This window comes from Lepidochelys kempii, chromosome 3 (assembly GCF_965140285.1).
Source record: "Lepidochelys kempii isolate rLepKem1 chromosome 3, rLepKem1.hap1, whole genome shotgun sequence".
NCBI lineage: Eukaryota > Metazoa > Chordata > Testudines > Cheloniidae > Lepidochelys > Lepidochelys kempii.
In genome coordinates, this window is record NC_136382.1 from 90,474,218 (window position 1) to 90,488,015 (window position 13,798).

The following is a 13,798-nucleotide window of genomic DNA, read 5'->3' on the forward strand; positions in this document are numbered from 1 at the left end:
GTATCATCTGCAAACTTTTCCACCTCACCGTTACCACTTTCTCCAGATCATTTATGAATAAGTTGAATAGGATTGGTTCTAGGACTGACCACTAGTTACCCCTCTCCATTCTGAAAATTTACCATTTATTCCTACCCTTTGTTCCCTGTCTTTTAAACAGTTCTCAATCCATGAAAGGATCTTCCCTCTTATCTCATGACAATTTAATTTACGTAAGAGCATTTGGTGAGGGACCTTGTCAAAGGCTTTCTGGAAATCTAAGTACACTATGTCCACTGGATCCCCCTTCTCCACATGTCTGTTGACCCCTTCAGAGAACTCTAATAGATTAGTAAGACATGATCTCCCTTTTCAGAAATCATGTTGACTTTTGTGCAACAATTTATGTTCTTCTATGAGTCTGACAGTTTTATTCTTTACTATTGTTTCAACTAATTTGCTCGGTACTGACGTTAGACTTGCTGGTCTATAATTGCTGGGATTACCTCTAGACCCTTTTTATTAATCTTTAATTAAAGATTATGTCATGTGATGAAACCTCCAGGAATATGTCCAACCAAAATTGGGAACCTTAGCCACTACAGATGGGTCTTCCTCCATGGAGTCTTCCCTTTGCAGAAAACCCCAGTTTCTTCCTAAAGTTACATTATAGCAATTTTCATCAAGTCTAAAAATACACAAAAATGATATGCACAGGCAGAGGTCTCCATCCCAAGAGTTCTGGCACTCAGAGCATTTGCCCTTGCACTCTGCTAAAACTTTTGTAATATCTTGTAATTGGATAATGGGTCCAATGCAGTACTGGGGTTATGTGTGGGGGAAGGCAGAAGCTGCTGTGCATCAAATGAACTAAGGGGCTGGTATTTCTTCCAATATTTATTTTTCTGTGAGAGCATGTCAACAAATAAAACAATCTAAAATAGCTTAACTGTTACATTTTTCAAACTGCGTGACAAAACTATTCCACGTTTCCTGTCAGCACAAGTGCTGTCAAGCCCTGATTTAGCAAAGTACATAAGTGTATGCCTAACTCTTAAGCATTTGGACAGTCCCAGTGAAGTTGACGGGACTTGAAGTTAGGCATGGGCTTAAGTATCTTGCTGAACAGGAGCCTTAGTCTGATGCCAAAGAAATTCTTCAGCTTTCACCAAGCAAACGCCTCCCAAGCACAGTACAGGAGCGAAGGAAGAAGGTTTTATTTGAATGTATTTTGCCATTAAAATGTGCCATCCCATTAAAGTTCCAAAAGCCAAGCTCTCCCTTTATATTGTTCTTTACAACGTGTTCTCACTACAATAGAGACCATTTAAAATGACTTTTCACATAATGCGACTGAGTCGCAGGTCTGCCCAGGTTGCTTTGCACCATTTGGTGGCAGAAATCTTACAGATCCTGTTCCCGGCAGCATTACCCCTATATACGGGAGAACTAATCTGTCAACAAATAAAAAGGTAACTACTTCATTTTTTACTTTTCATTTTAATATTTTTGGGCTTCACTTCAGACCCTTTATTCCTCCAGCCTGACATTAGCAGGAAATGTCCTCCCTATCCGTTGTGATTGCTTCCATTTAGAATAGCCAGTAAAAGAGCTTCAGTCTTGACGACCATTTGGATAAGTACCTGGGCCTCAACCCCTACAATTGGGTGTATGTGAGCAGGCCATTGTGATAGTGCAGAACCCCACTGACAGCAGTGAGATTCCACACAAGCACAAGGATATACTGTCATGGCTCTGACGGCAGGATCAAGGCCTTAGTACCAAGCTGTTTACCATTACTGCATGATCCAAGCATTTTTAATAATCACTATGTATAATCAGTATATATTTAACAAGGATCCAATATATTTCTTACAGTAAATTTTCAAACTGATGCTGGACATTAGCTACGTTAAACTCCAGTCAACACCTAGAAAATGTGATTCTACTTCTCACAAGTTCAAATATGCCTGACAATAATTTGCATAATATGATGGATGTTTTTAAGTCAACAATCAGTGAGGAGGAAGGGTGGTCCAAGAGTTCAGGGCACCAGTCAGGGGTGCAGGAGACTGGGACTCCATTTCCTACTATATCAAAGATTTTCTGTGTGACCCTGGGTAAGCCTCTCTGAGTCTCAGTTCCCCATCTGTAAAAGGGGGATAATAGCATTTCCCTTCCTCATAAAAGTGTTATGAGGATAAATATATAAAAGATTGCCAGGTGCTCAGACAGTGCAGTGACTGGTACCTCAGATGCATGGAAAATAAGATGTCTCAGTTTGTGTCTTTCTGCTGCTTCCAAGAGTAGAAATACAGCTGAATAATTCAAACACATCCCTCAAAAAGGAACAGGAATCATAAAATATCTTTATCACCTGATTCTTTTGAAATGCACTTAGCACAAGGCAATATACATTGGCCATCTTGTACACACTGTTCATTCAGATACAAAGAAGAGGTGTGATATCTAGCTAAAATATTTGGAAGGAGACAGAGAAGTTATATGCATGTTGACTGCATACCAGTGCATTAGTAAAAATAAGTACAGTATATTTGTAATTACTAATGTACATTGAGTGTCTCCTGCATAAATAATTGTTTTACACACTCAGCAATCTGTGCAAACCTGAGTGTTAGAGTGTGACCTTTGACAGATGTCTCTGTGCTTGTTGTTGTTGTTAAATATATTTTAAAAAGCTGTTAACTGTAACTTTATATTATAATAAAACAATTGCATTCAGTGTGGGGGTATAAAAGATAACATATTCATGGTGTCAAGTCCTGCTTGCCTTACTCAGATAATCTCATATGGTTAACATCCCTCTGTGTAGATATTTGAATTTTATCTATTTGAACCAGTATTTTGTTATGATGACTCATTTGTGGAGACGTGTTTTTCATTTTAGGATCCAGCAAAAGGGTTAGTGATTGAATATGGACCTGCTATATTGAATGTCCTGTTTTCAAGCATTTCTGGGCTGAAATAAAACATCAGTGATTCTATGTTAGTGAGAGCCAATGTCTCCTCAAGAGATGTAGCCCCACTGAGTCATCGCAATATAGGTAAAAGCCAGTGCTGCATAAGGGAGCTATGGGAAGGTTGGTCCTTAAAGTTAAGCACATGCTTAAGTATTTAGCTGTATCGAGCTCTTGGTTAGAACTCCATTGTCCTATCTGCGTGGACCTACTGCTAGTATTTTGAATGTAGTGGGAGAGCTCAAAGGCTGACAATTCACACAGTATCACAGCACACTGAGAGCTTATCAGGCCAGGACCCAGAACTGCTGCTGCTGTCGCTCTGAGCAGACTTAAGTTTGTGTGCTGTTAGCTGGATGTAAAAAGTTCTAAATAAGGGAACTGATTTGGTTAACACCAGGAGAGCTTGTGTTAAAATGAAGAACACCATACTGTCCTGTTCTTCTGCTTTGTAGCACCTTCATTTCAGACTGGAGAGTTAAGCATACTGGTAGACGGGCTAATTCTGCTTTGGAATGAATTGGTAGGAGATGAGGCCAGTCTTGTCTTCCCAGAAGCTGAGGACATCAAAGGATACCAAAGTCTAGCTACTTTAATCTTATTTACCTGTGCAATCACGTCTACAGTTTCAGAATAGCTACGGCACTTCCTCACAGCAGAGCGAGCCAAAAAGTCTTCAACCAGCCTTATACCAATGTCATACCCCCTGAAGCAAAGAAAAGAAAGTTACATGCAAAGCTGAACAATTTTTGTTTCCTCCCCTCATTCTTCTCTCTAGTCTCACTCTTTCTCTGAGCAAAGCAGCTGCATGAACTAGGTCTGAAAAATGCTGTGGCCCCTGAATGAGGTAGTATTCTGAGACATGGAGATTTTACTGGGCCTGATTCATATATACACTAAGGCCACTGTACATCACACTGCCAGTGTAAAGTAGGCCTGTACCTCATGTGTCATGAAAAGGGGTCTTAAAGTTTGCACAGATATAATTTATGCTCTGTCAAGGTTCCTCCCCCACTCTGAACTCTAGGGTACAGATGTGGGGACCTGCATGAAAAACCTCCTAAGCTTATCTTTACCAGCTTAGGTCAAAACTTCCCCAAGGTACAAAATATTCCACCCTTTGTCCTTGGACTGGCTGCTACCACCACCAAACTAATACTGGTTACTGGGGAAGAGCTGTTTGGACGCGTCCTTCCCCCCAAAATACTTCCCAAAACCTTGCACCCCACTTCCTGGACAAGGTTTGGTAAAAAGCCTCACCAATTTGCATAGGTGACCACAGACCCAAACCCTTGGATCTGAGAACAATGAAAAGGCATTCAGTTTTCTTACAAGAAGACTTTTAATAAAAATAGAAGTAAATAGAAATAAAGAAATCCCCCCTGTAAAATCAGGATGGTAGATATCTTACAGGGTAATTAGATTCAAAAACATAGAGAACCCCTCTAGGCAAAACCTTAAGTTACAAAAAAGATACACAGACAGAAATAGTTATTCTATTCAGCACAATTCTTTTCTCAGCCATTTAAAGAAATCATAATCTAACACATACCTAGCTAGATTACTTACTAAAAGTTCTAAGACTCCATTCCTGTTCTGTCCCTGGCAAGAGCAGCATCCAGACAGACACAGACCCTTTGTTTCTCTCCCTCCTCCCAGCTTTTGAAAGTATCTTGTCTCCTCATTGGTCATTTTGGTCAGGTGCCAGCGAGGTTACCTTTAGCTTCTTAACCCTTTACAGGTGAGAGGAGCTTTCCCCTGGCCAGGAGGGATTTCAAAGGGGTTTACCCTTCCCTTTATATTTATGACACGCCCCCCAAATCTCAGCTAGGGTGAAACACTGGCTGGGATTTCTTCCTGGAGCTCTAGGAAAACAGAGTTAATAAGACACATGCATCTCTAAATATACTACCAAGTACATAAAGACTAACAATATTTTCCACATCTCAAGGACGATTTTAACCAGTTGATTCTGGGAAACTTTCACGGGAGAGTGCATCAGCCACTTTGTTAGAAGCTCCTGAGATGTGTTGGATGTCGAAATCAAAATCTTGGAGAGCTAAACTCCACCGAAGAAGTTTTTTGTTAGTTTCCTTGACGGTGTGAAGCCACTTTAGTGCAGCATGGTCGGTTTGCAGGTGGAAACGCCGTCCCCAAACATATGGGCGTAGCTTTTCCAGAGTGTAGACAATGGCATAACATTCTTTTTCAGTGACTGACCAGTTGCTTTCCCTCTCAGACAGTTTTTTGCTGAGAAACACTACAGGGTGGAATTCTTGATCAGGTCCTTTCTGCATTAAAACTGCTCCCACACCACGCTCGGATGCATCTGTGGTTACTAGGAACGGTTTGTCAAAGTCTGGGGCCCTTAGTACAGGGTCAGACATGAGTGTCGCTTTAAGCTTGTTAAAGGCCTTCTGACACTTTCCGGTCCACTGAACAGCATTTGGCTGTTTCTTTTTGGTTAGGTCTGTCAGTGGGGCAGCGATTTGGCTGTAGTGCGGTACAAATCGTCTGTAATAACCAGCCAAGCCTAAGAAGGATTGAACCTGTTTCTTTGACTTTGGGACAGGCCACTTTTGGCTAGCATCCACTTTGGCCTGTAGGGGGCTGATAGTTCCTTGACCCACCTGGTGTCCAAGGTAAGTCACTCTGTTTAGGCCTATTTGACACTTCTTAGCCTTAACAGTTAGTCCTGCCTCCCTTATGCGCTCAAGGACTTTTTGTAGATGTTCCAGGTGGTCTGCCCAGGAATCCGAAAATATGGCCACATCGTCAAGGTAGGCGACTGCATATTCTCCTAATCCCGCTAGGAGACCATCTACAAGTCTTTGGAAAGTGGCGGGTGCATTTTGCAGCCCGAAAGGGAGTACATTAAATTCATACAGCCCGAGATGTGTGATGAAGGCTGACCTTTCCTTGGCAGATTCATCTAGCGGTACCTACCAGTACCCCTTGGTTAAGTCCAAGGTAGAGATGAACTGGGCCCGTCCCAGTTTCTCTAATAGTTCATCTGTGCGTGGCATTGGATAGTTGTCTGGGCGAGTTACAGCATTTAGCTTACGGTAGTCCACGCAAAAACATATTTCCCCATCTGGTTTGGGAACTAGAACCACTGGAGATGCCCATGCACTTTCAGAGGGGCGGATTACACCCATCTGTAACATATCCTGGATCTCCCGTTCTATAGCAGTTTTAGCTTGAGGAGACACCCGGTAAGATTGGACCCTAATTGGGTGAGCATTACCTGTGTCAATGGAGTGGTATGCCCGTTCAGTCAGTCCTGGGGTGGCTGAGAACGTTGGCGCGTAGCTAGTGCACAGCTCCTGGATCTGCTGTCGCTGCATACGCCCAAGGGTCATGGAGAGGTTCACCTCTTCCACACCACCAGCACATTTCCCTTCGTAGTAAACACCTTCAGGCCACTCAGCGTCGTCTCCTCCCTGGGCTGTAAACTGACAAACCTTTAATTCTCTGGAATAAAAGGGCTTTAGAGAATTAATATGGTACACCTTAGGCTTTCGGTTGGAGGTGGGGAATGCTATGAGATAATTAACAGCTCCCAGGGGCTCCTGGACCATGAATGGCCCTTCCCACGATGCTTCCATTTTATGGGCCTGGAGCGCCTTTAAGACCATGACCTGGTCTCCTACTTTGAAGGAACGCTCTCTGGCATGTTTATCATACCAGGCTTTTTGCTCTTTTTGAGCATCCTGTAAGTTTTCTCTAGCAAGGGCTAAAGAGGTTCGGAGGGTGTTTTGTAGGTAGGTTACAAAGTCCAGAATGTTAGTTCCTGGAGAAGGTGTAAATCCCTCCCATTGCTGCTTCACCAACTGCAATGGCCCCTTAACCTCACGGCCATATACAAGTTCAAATGGGGAAAACCCTAAACTGGGATGTGGTACAGCTCTGTAGGCAAAGAGCAACTGCTGCAACACTAGGTCCCAATCATTGGAGTGCTCATTTACAAATTTACGTATCATGGCCCCCAAAGTTCCATTAAACTTCTCCACCATGCCATTTGTTTGATGATGGTAAGGAGTGGCAACCAAATGATTTACCCCATGAGCTTCCCAAAGGTTTTTCATAGTTCCTGCCAGGAAATTAGTCCCTGCATCTGTGAGGATGTCGGAGGGCCAACCTACCCTGGCAAAAATGTCTGCTAGTGCCTGGCACACACTTTTAGCCCTGGTGTTGCTTAGAGCTACTGCTTCCGGCCATCGGGTGGCAAAATCCATGAAAGTCAGTATGTACTGCTTTCCTCTGGGTGTCTTTTTCGGAAAAGGACCCAGAATATCCACAGCTACTCGCTGAAATGGAACTTCAATGATGGGGAGTGGCTGGAGAGGGGCTTTGACCTGGTCTTGGGGTTTTCCCACTCTTTGGCACACCTCACAAGACTGGACATAGGTAGAAACATCCTTGCCCATTCCCTCCCAGTGGAATGACCCCCCCAAACGGTCTTTGGTCCTGTTCACCCCAGCATGGCCACTAGGGTGATCATGGGCTAAGCTCAAGAGCTTGGCCCGGTATTTAGTTGGAACTACCAACTGTCTCTGAGGATGCCAGTCTTCATGGTGTCCCCCAGAAAGAGTTTCCTTTTATAAAAGTCCTCTTTCTACAACAAACCTGGATCCATTAGAAGAGCTGAGAGGCGGTGGGTTGCTCCGTGCCGCCGTCCAAGCTCTCTGGAGGCTTTCATCTGCTTCCTGTTCGGTCTGGAACTGTTCCCTTGATGCTGGAGACATCAGTTCCTCATGGGATTGTGGACCTAGGCTTGGTCCCTCTGGAAGCGATATAGGGGGTGGAGCTGTTTCTGTTGACTCTGAACCGCTCCCCGCTGGTACACTATGTTGGGATTCAGGCTCCGGCTGAGCCTCTTGTGTCGGGTTATCGGCTGCTGCCAGTTCAGGTTCGGTGGGGCCCTCTGGTGTTGAGGTTGCAAGTACTGGATTCAGTGCTGACATGGGGTCTGGTGTTGGTTCTTCGGCTGGTTCCGGTTCTGGGACTGGTTCCGTCTGGGTCTCTGGGACTGGATCCACTACTGCTGTTGCAGACATTGGCCTGGGGTCCGGGTCCATCACCTCTGACTGGGTCCTGATAGAAGTTTCCGGAACAGAGCTAGGCCTCACGGCTTGTTTAGCCTGGCTGCGGGTGACCATTCCCACCCTCTTGGCCTGCTTCACATGATTGGCCAAGTCTTCCCCCAACAGCATGGGGATGGGATAATCATCATAGACTGCAAAAGTCCACATTCCTGACCAGCCCTTGTACTGGACAGGCAACTTGGCTGTAGGCAAATTGAAAGAGTTGGACTTGAAGGGTTGAATCGTCACTTAGATCTCTGGGTTGATTAAATTGGGGTCCACTAAGGAAGCATGGATAGCTGACACTTGTGCTCCGGTGTCCCTCCATGCGGTGACCTTCTTCCCGCTCACACTCACAGTTTCCCTCCGCTCCAAGGGTATCTGGGAGGTATCTGGGCCTGTGGACCTCTGGTGTGATTCCGGTGCAATGAACTGTAATCTGTTGGGGTTCTTGGGGCAGTTGGCCTTTACATGCCCCAGCTCGTTACATTTAAAACATCGTCCAGCTGACGGGTCACTGGGGCGAGGAGGGTTGCTGGAGAACGGGGTGGTGGGACGATAAGGGGTCTGGAGGGTTCTTTGGGAGGTAGGTGGGGCTTTGGGCGGCCCCCGGTAATAGGGTGTGGTCTGGGGTGGTCCCTTCTGGTCTCCGCTCCAGCTGCGACCAGTTTTCTTCTTCTCTGCCACCTCCACCCATCTGGCTCCAATCTCTCCTGCCTCAATTACAGTTTTGGGTTTCCCATCTAGGATGTATCTTTCTATTTCCTCAGGAACACCCTCTAAGAATTGTTCCATTTGCATTAGGAAGGGCAAATTTACTGGAGATTCAACACTTGCTCCTGATATCCAGGCATCCCAATGTTTCACAATGTGGTAGGCATGTCGGGTAAATGACATGTCTGGTTTCCACCTTAGGGCTCGGAACCTCTGACGAGACTGCTCGGGTGTTATCCCCATTCTGACTCTCGCCTTGGATTTAAACAGTTCATACTTGTTCATGTGTTCTTTAGGCATTTCAGCTGCCACCTCAGCTAAGGGTCCACTGAGCTGCGGCCTCAGCTCTACCATGTATTGGTCAGTAGAGATGTTGTACCCAAGGCAGGCCCTTTCGAAGTTTTCTAAGAAGGTCTCAGTATCATCACCTGCCTTGTAGGTGGGGAACTTTCTGGGATGGGAAGTGGTACCTGGAGAAGGATTGCTAGGGTTTGTTGGTATATTCTGCTGGGCCTTTATCCTCTCCATCTCCTCCACATGCTTCCTCTCTTTTTCCTTCTCCTCCTCCACATGCTTCCTCTCTTTTTCCCTCTTCTCCTCCACATGCTTCCTTGCCTCCATTTCCCTCTTGTGGGCAGCCTCCTGTACCTCCTTCTCCAGCCGCATGAGTTCTATCTGTCTTTCATGTTCCCTTTGTTTTTCCTCAGCCTGAAATTTGGCTAATTCCAGCTGTAGTCGAGCTGAGGATTTGGTCATTCTAACCTCTCTGTTTTTAACTAACTTTACACCCGAGGTTTAGAAATAAACAAACAAAACGTGGCTGTAAAATTTTGCTGTGCTGGAATAGAATACCTATTCTCTGATAGTGACTGTCAGCCTACAGAAAAAGACAATTCCCTTGTCTCTGCTCTGGGCCCAAATTAAAGCAAAAAACCTCCAACTACTTGGAAACCTGCTTACCCAGCCCAAAGAAAAAGCAAATGGGTAGAACACACACCCCCTATTTACTTTTAGGAAGAAAAGAAAAAAAAACCTCTGGGTTGGAAGACTGTGAATTTCCCTGCAGGAGTTAAGTACCCTGCCTCCAGGCAAAGAAAACCTGCAATTCACAAGATAATCCCCTTTTGTCTCTGCTTGGCCACAAAGCAGAGAGAAACCAAGCTGCTTTCAGTTTCAAAGCTGCTTTCTGGACTTCCTAAAAATTCCTTTTTAAAATCTGTATTTCTAGTTCAAAAAATCTCAACTGGATCTCAAAATGATTTCAGGTTAATCCCACCACTGTGCCACCATGTCAAGGTTCCTGCCCCACTCTGAACTCTAGGGTACAGATGTGGGGACCTGCATGAAAAACCTCCTAAGCTTATCTTTACCAGCTTAGGTCAAAACTTCCCCAAGGTACAAAATATTCCACCCTTTGTCCTTGGACTGGCCGCTACCACCACCAAACTAATACTGGTTACTGGGGAAGAGCTGTTTGGACGCGTCCTTCCCCCCAAAATACTTCCCAAAACCTTGCACCCCACTTCCTGGACAAGGTTTGGTAAAAAGCCTCACCAATTTGCATAGGTGACCACAGACCCAAACCCTTGGATCTGAGAACAATGAAAAGGCATTCAGTTTTCTTACAAGAAGACTTTTAATAAAAATAGAAGTAAATAGAAATAAAGAAATCCCCCCTGTAAAATCAGGATGGTAGATATCTTACAGGATAATTAGATTCAAAAACATAGAGAACCCCTCTAGGCAAAACCTTAAGTTACAAAAAAGATACACAGACAGAAATAGTTATTCTATTCAGCACAATTCTTTTCTCAGCCATTTAAAGAAATCATAATCTAACACATACCTAGCTAGATTACTTACTAAAAGTTCTAAGACTCCATTCCTGTTCTGTCCCTGGCAAGAGCAGCATCCAGACAGACACAGACCCTTTGTTTCTCTCCCTCCTCCCAGCTTTTGAAAGTATCTTGTCTCCTCATTGGTCATTTTGGTCAGGTGCCAGCGAGGTTACCTTTAGCTTCTTAACCCTTTACAGGTGAGAGGAGCTTTCCCCTGGCCAGGAGGGATTTCAAAGGGGTTTACCCTTCCCTTTATATTTATGACATGCTCACTTTAGGGCCTCTTTGTATGACTAGAATGGTATAAAGTGGCCTTAATGTAAATGAGAATCACGTCCTACTATCTAGTCGTTACTAAAACCTAACCATGGTTAGTGCTATCTTTCCCCGTGTCATTCTCTGAAGTAGGATCTCTAAAGGGATTCCTCTGAGAAGGCCATTACACACTGAGCATACAGCTTGGCCAGTTGGGAATGTGATGACACTGGTAGACCAATGTTATCTCTAATTTTTTCTATCCATGTGCAGAATGAATTTTGTTATGTGCACCATATCAAGGTAATGTGCGCATGTGCACCACCAGTAGAAACAAAAAAACCTAGATATAATATATATTTTTAAAAAGTTACCATAGGGATAATTACTCCAGCCAGGACAGGTTAGGCATTTTAGATTTCACTACTGAAATAATTAAATTTAAGTGTAAGAGAGAAATAAAAATTTTGAAATGCATAGACCAGTCAAAAAACTAAAATAACACTTTGAAAGAAGTATTAAGAAGTAACAACAATAATAATACAAGTATGTGTTGGGAGGTGACTGTGAAAGACAGTGTGTGTGTGTGTGTGTGTGAGAGAGAGAGAGAGAGAGAGAGAAACAGAACACGTTCTGTGTGTGTGTGGGTGTGTGTGACAGACACACACAGTGGGTGGGTGTGGATGTGTGTGAGAGAGATGCAGACAGAGACAAGCACACACAGTTTGTGTGTGAGCCAGAGACACACAGTGTGTGTGTGTGTGTGTGAGAGAGAGAGAGAGAGAGAGAGAGAGAGACGCACACACACATCCCACAGCTTAGAGGGAATTTAGTAGTAGTCTCATTGCTCTAAGTATGGAGGTTTGACATACCCATGCATAGTCTGAGGGACTGACTCATGCTTTTCTTGACATTTGCTTCCAGTGACATTTGTCAATTTTAGGTTCATTGAAGCATGTGTGAAACAACAAATTAGTTAGCAAAAAATAATTACATAATAATTGAAGAAACCAACCCCTTATACTTGGAACTCCCTGAGTCCTGACATGACTGTGGTATTAATGTATTTATCAAGGGTGTTTCAGTAGTCTCTTATTGAGAAAAAAGGTTCTTCCCCATCATGTCACATAACTTGGGTTGCCCAACAGGTGGGGCCAGAGTCCAATTTGTCTTGGGCATCTTGGCTCACCTGCCTGCCACAGAAATTGCAGGTTGCAGAAGTCTTGTCCCCTGCAATCCCTCTGAAATGGCTCACAGAAGAAATGAGTAGGTCCTCCCACCCCTGCTTCTCTTCCTCTTCTGTTGTCCCTCCTCCGTTGTCCTTCTTCTATCATTATATACCTTCTCCCCATTCTCTTCCACTCCCCTTCTCTTTATCCTCCCTTCTCTTCTCCTTCTCCTCTCATTCCTCCTCTGAAATTCCTTCTCTACTTTCTTGTCTCTCTTTTCTCCTCGTAATATGCTCCTTCTTCTTGATCTCCCATCACCATAAAAGAATAGCCACAGTCTCTGTTATGCTACTTCTGCACAAAATTAGTTGCAGTTCGGCAAAACGCATTTTCCATTTCACTAGATTTAAATTCAGTTACACTGTTCACACAGAACTGAAATTCCAGAGAAATAAGATGGACAATATAAAAAGGATGAAAGCTTGTAAAATCCTTCCATTCCTAAATTATGGCAAATATTGTACAGGAGGCTTTGTAGAAGGAAAAATTAATGAATGTAAATGCAAGCACCTGGGCCAAGCTCAGAAATGCTTTCATTGATTTTTTTCTATATCCATTTAAACTTAATTGTTTCTGAATCTCTTTCACTGTTCATTATGGGCCTTATTCAAAGCCCACTGAAGTCAGTGGAAAGGGTTCCATCGATTTCAGATTGGGCCCTATAACAAGAAGCCTATACCGTAGCCAATGCCATGTTATAACAAAAAGCTTTCTGGAAGACTAAGGTTCAGAAGAACACTGTGTGATGTACCGGCAAGCCATGAAATATTTATTTATTGCTGGCACATTTAGCTGAGTATCACCATTACTGGTGCCCTAGTAAATATTTCATTAGCCGCTATTAAAATATGTACCTCACCAATACCAGAGAGTGCTCAGGTTATTTTTAAGTTTAACCTTTAGATCCATAAAACAATCTGTAAACTGAAGTGACAAGTTGCTGTCTGACAACCTGTGTGTAACAGAAATGCAACAGCCATATTATTATATCTATGCGTATGGGACCTCCTAGGTTATAAACTTTGCTTCCAAAGCTGTGCTGCTTTCATCTTCACTGATAGTGCTGCATAAGCAGAGAAGTAAATCAAAATAGCCCTGCTGGCAAAAACGTGAGTAAAAGCACAAGGGGCTAAATGTATATAATTGTGTTAATGATGTTAAACCAACGGTGTTAACCCAGGGAGGAGTTTGTTCATCAAATGGAAAAGAGTACAATTTGGTAGGAAAAAGCTCATGTAGTAGGAGAGAAGTAAAGTAGGACTCCACACCTCCCAGTGTGAACCTTTTCCTATTTCTACCACAGAACCTGCAAAGAACCTACATCAAATGTGCTGAAACATGTGATACTCATTGGGGCTGGGCGAAGAATTAATATCAAGTGATCGATTCAATGAGTTTTATTGATTTTTTTTCTGTTTGTGAGTAAATCACGATTTTCTCAAGCAGGTGCTGTCTGGAATAGTTATTGTGAATAACTATTGGCCTGTAACTTGTTTGCAAGCAGTTTATTGTGTGTCTGATATTCAAAATTCTAGTTGTTTTGATTGGATGTGTCGGTCACATGGTATGTTTCTGTTTTCCGAATGGATGAGCTTAACTCTTAGAATCAGGTTTTGTTGATAACTAATTCAAAAATTGCTTCTGGCAAATTTTCTACAATATTATTATGTATTGTTTTCTATGATGGTAATCCCTAGGAGCCCCAGTCATGGACCAGA

The 13,798-nt window shown here is 43.4% G+C and overlaps 1 protein-coding gene across 2 annotated transcripts in view; it reads right to left on the reverse strand.

Moving 5' to 3' along the window:
• Positions 1–13,798, reverse strand: part of TRAPPC3L (trafficking protein particle complex subunit 3L) — a 51,423-nt gene that overhangs the window by 32,605 nt on the left and 5,020 nt on the right. For both annotated transcript variants that reach the window (XM_073337117.2, XM_073337116.2), the window contains one exon: positions 3,564–3,663. In XM_073337117.2, the coding sequence (XP_073193218.1) occupies positions 3,564–3,663 (100 nt within the window). The remainder of the gene's footprint in view (positions 1–3,563; positions 3,664–13,798) is intronic.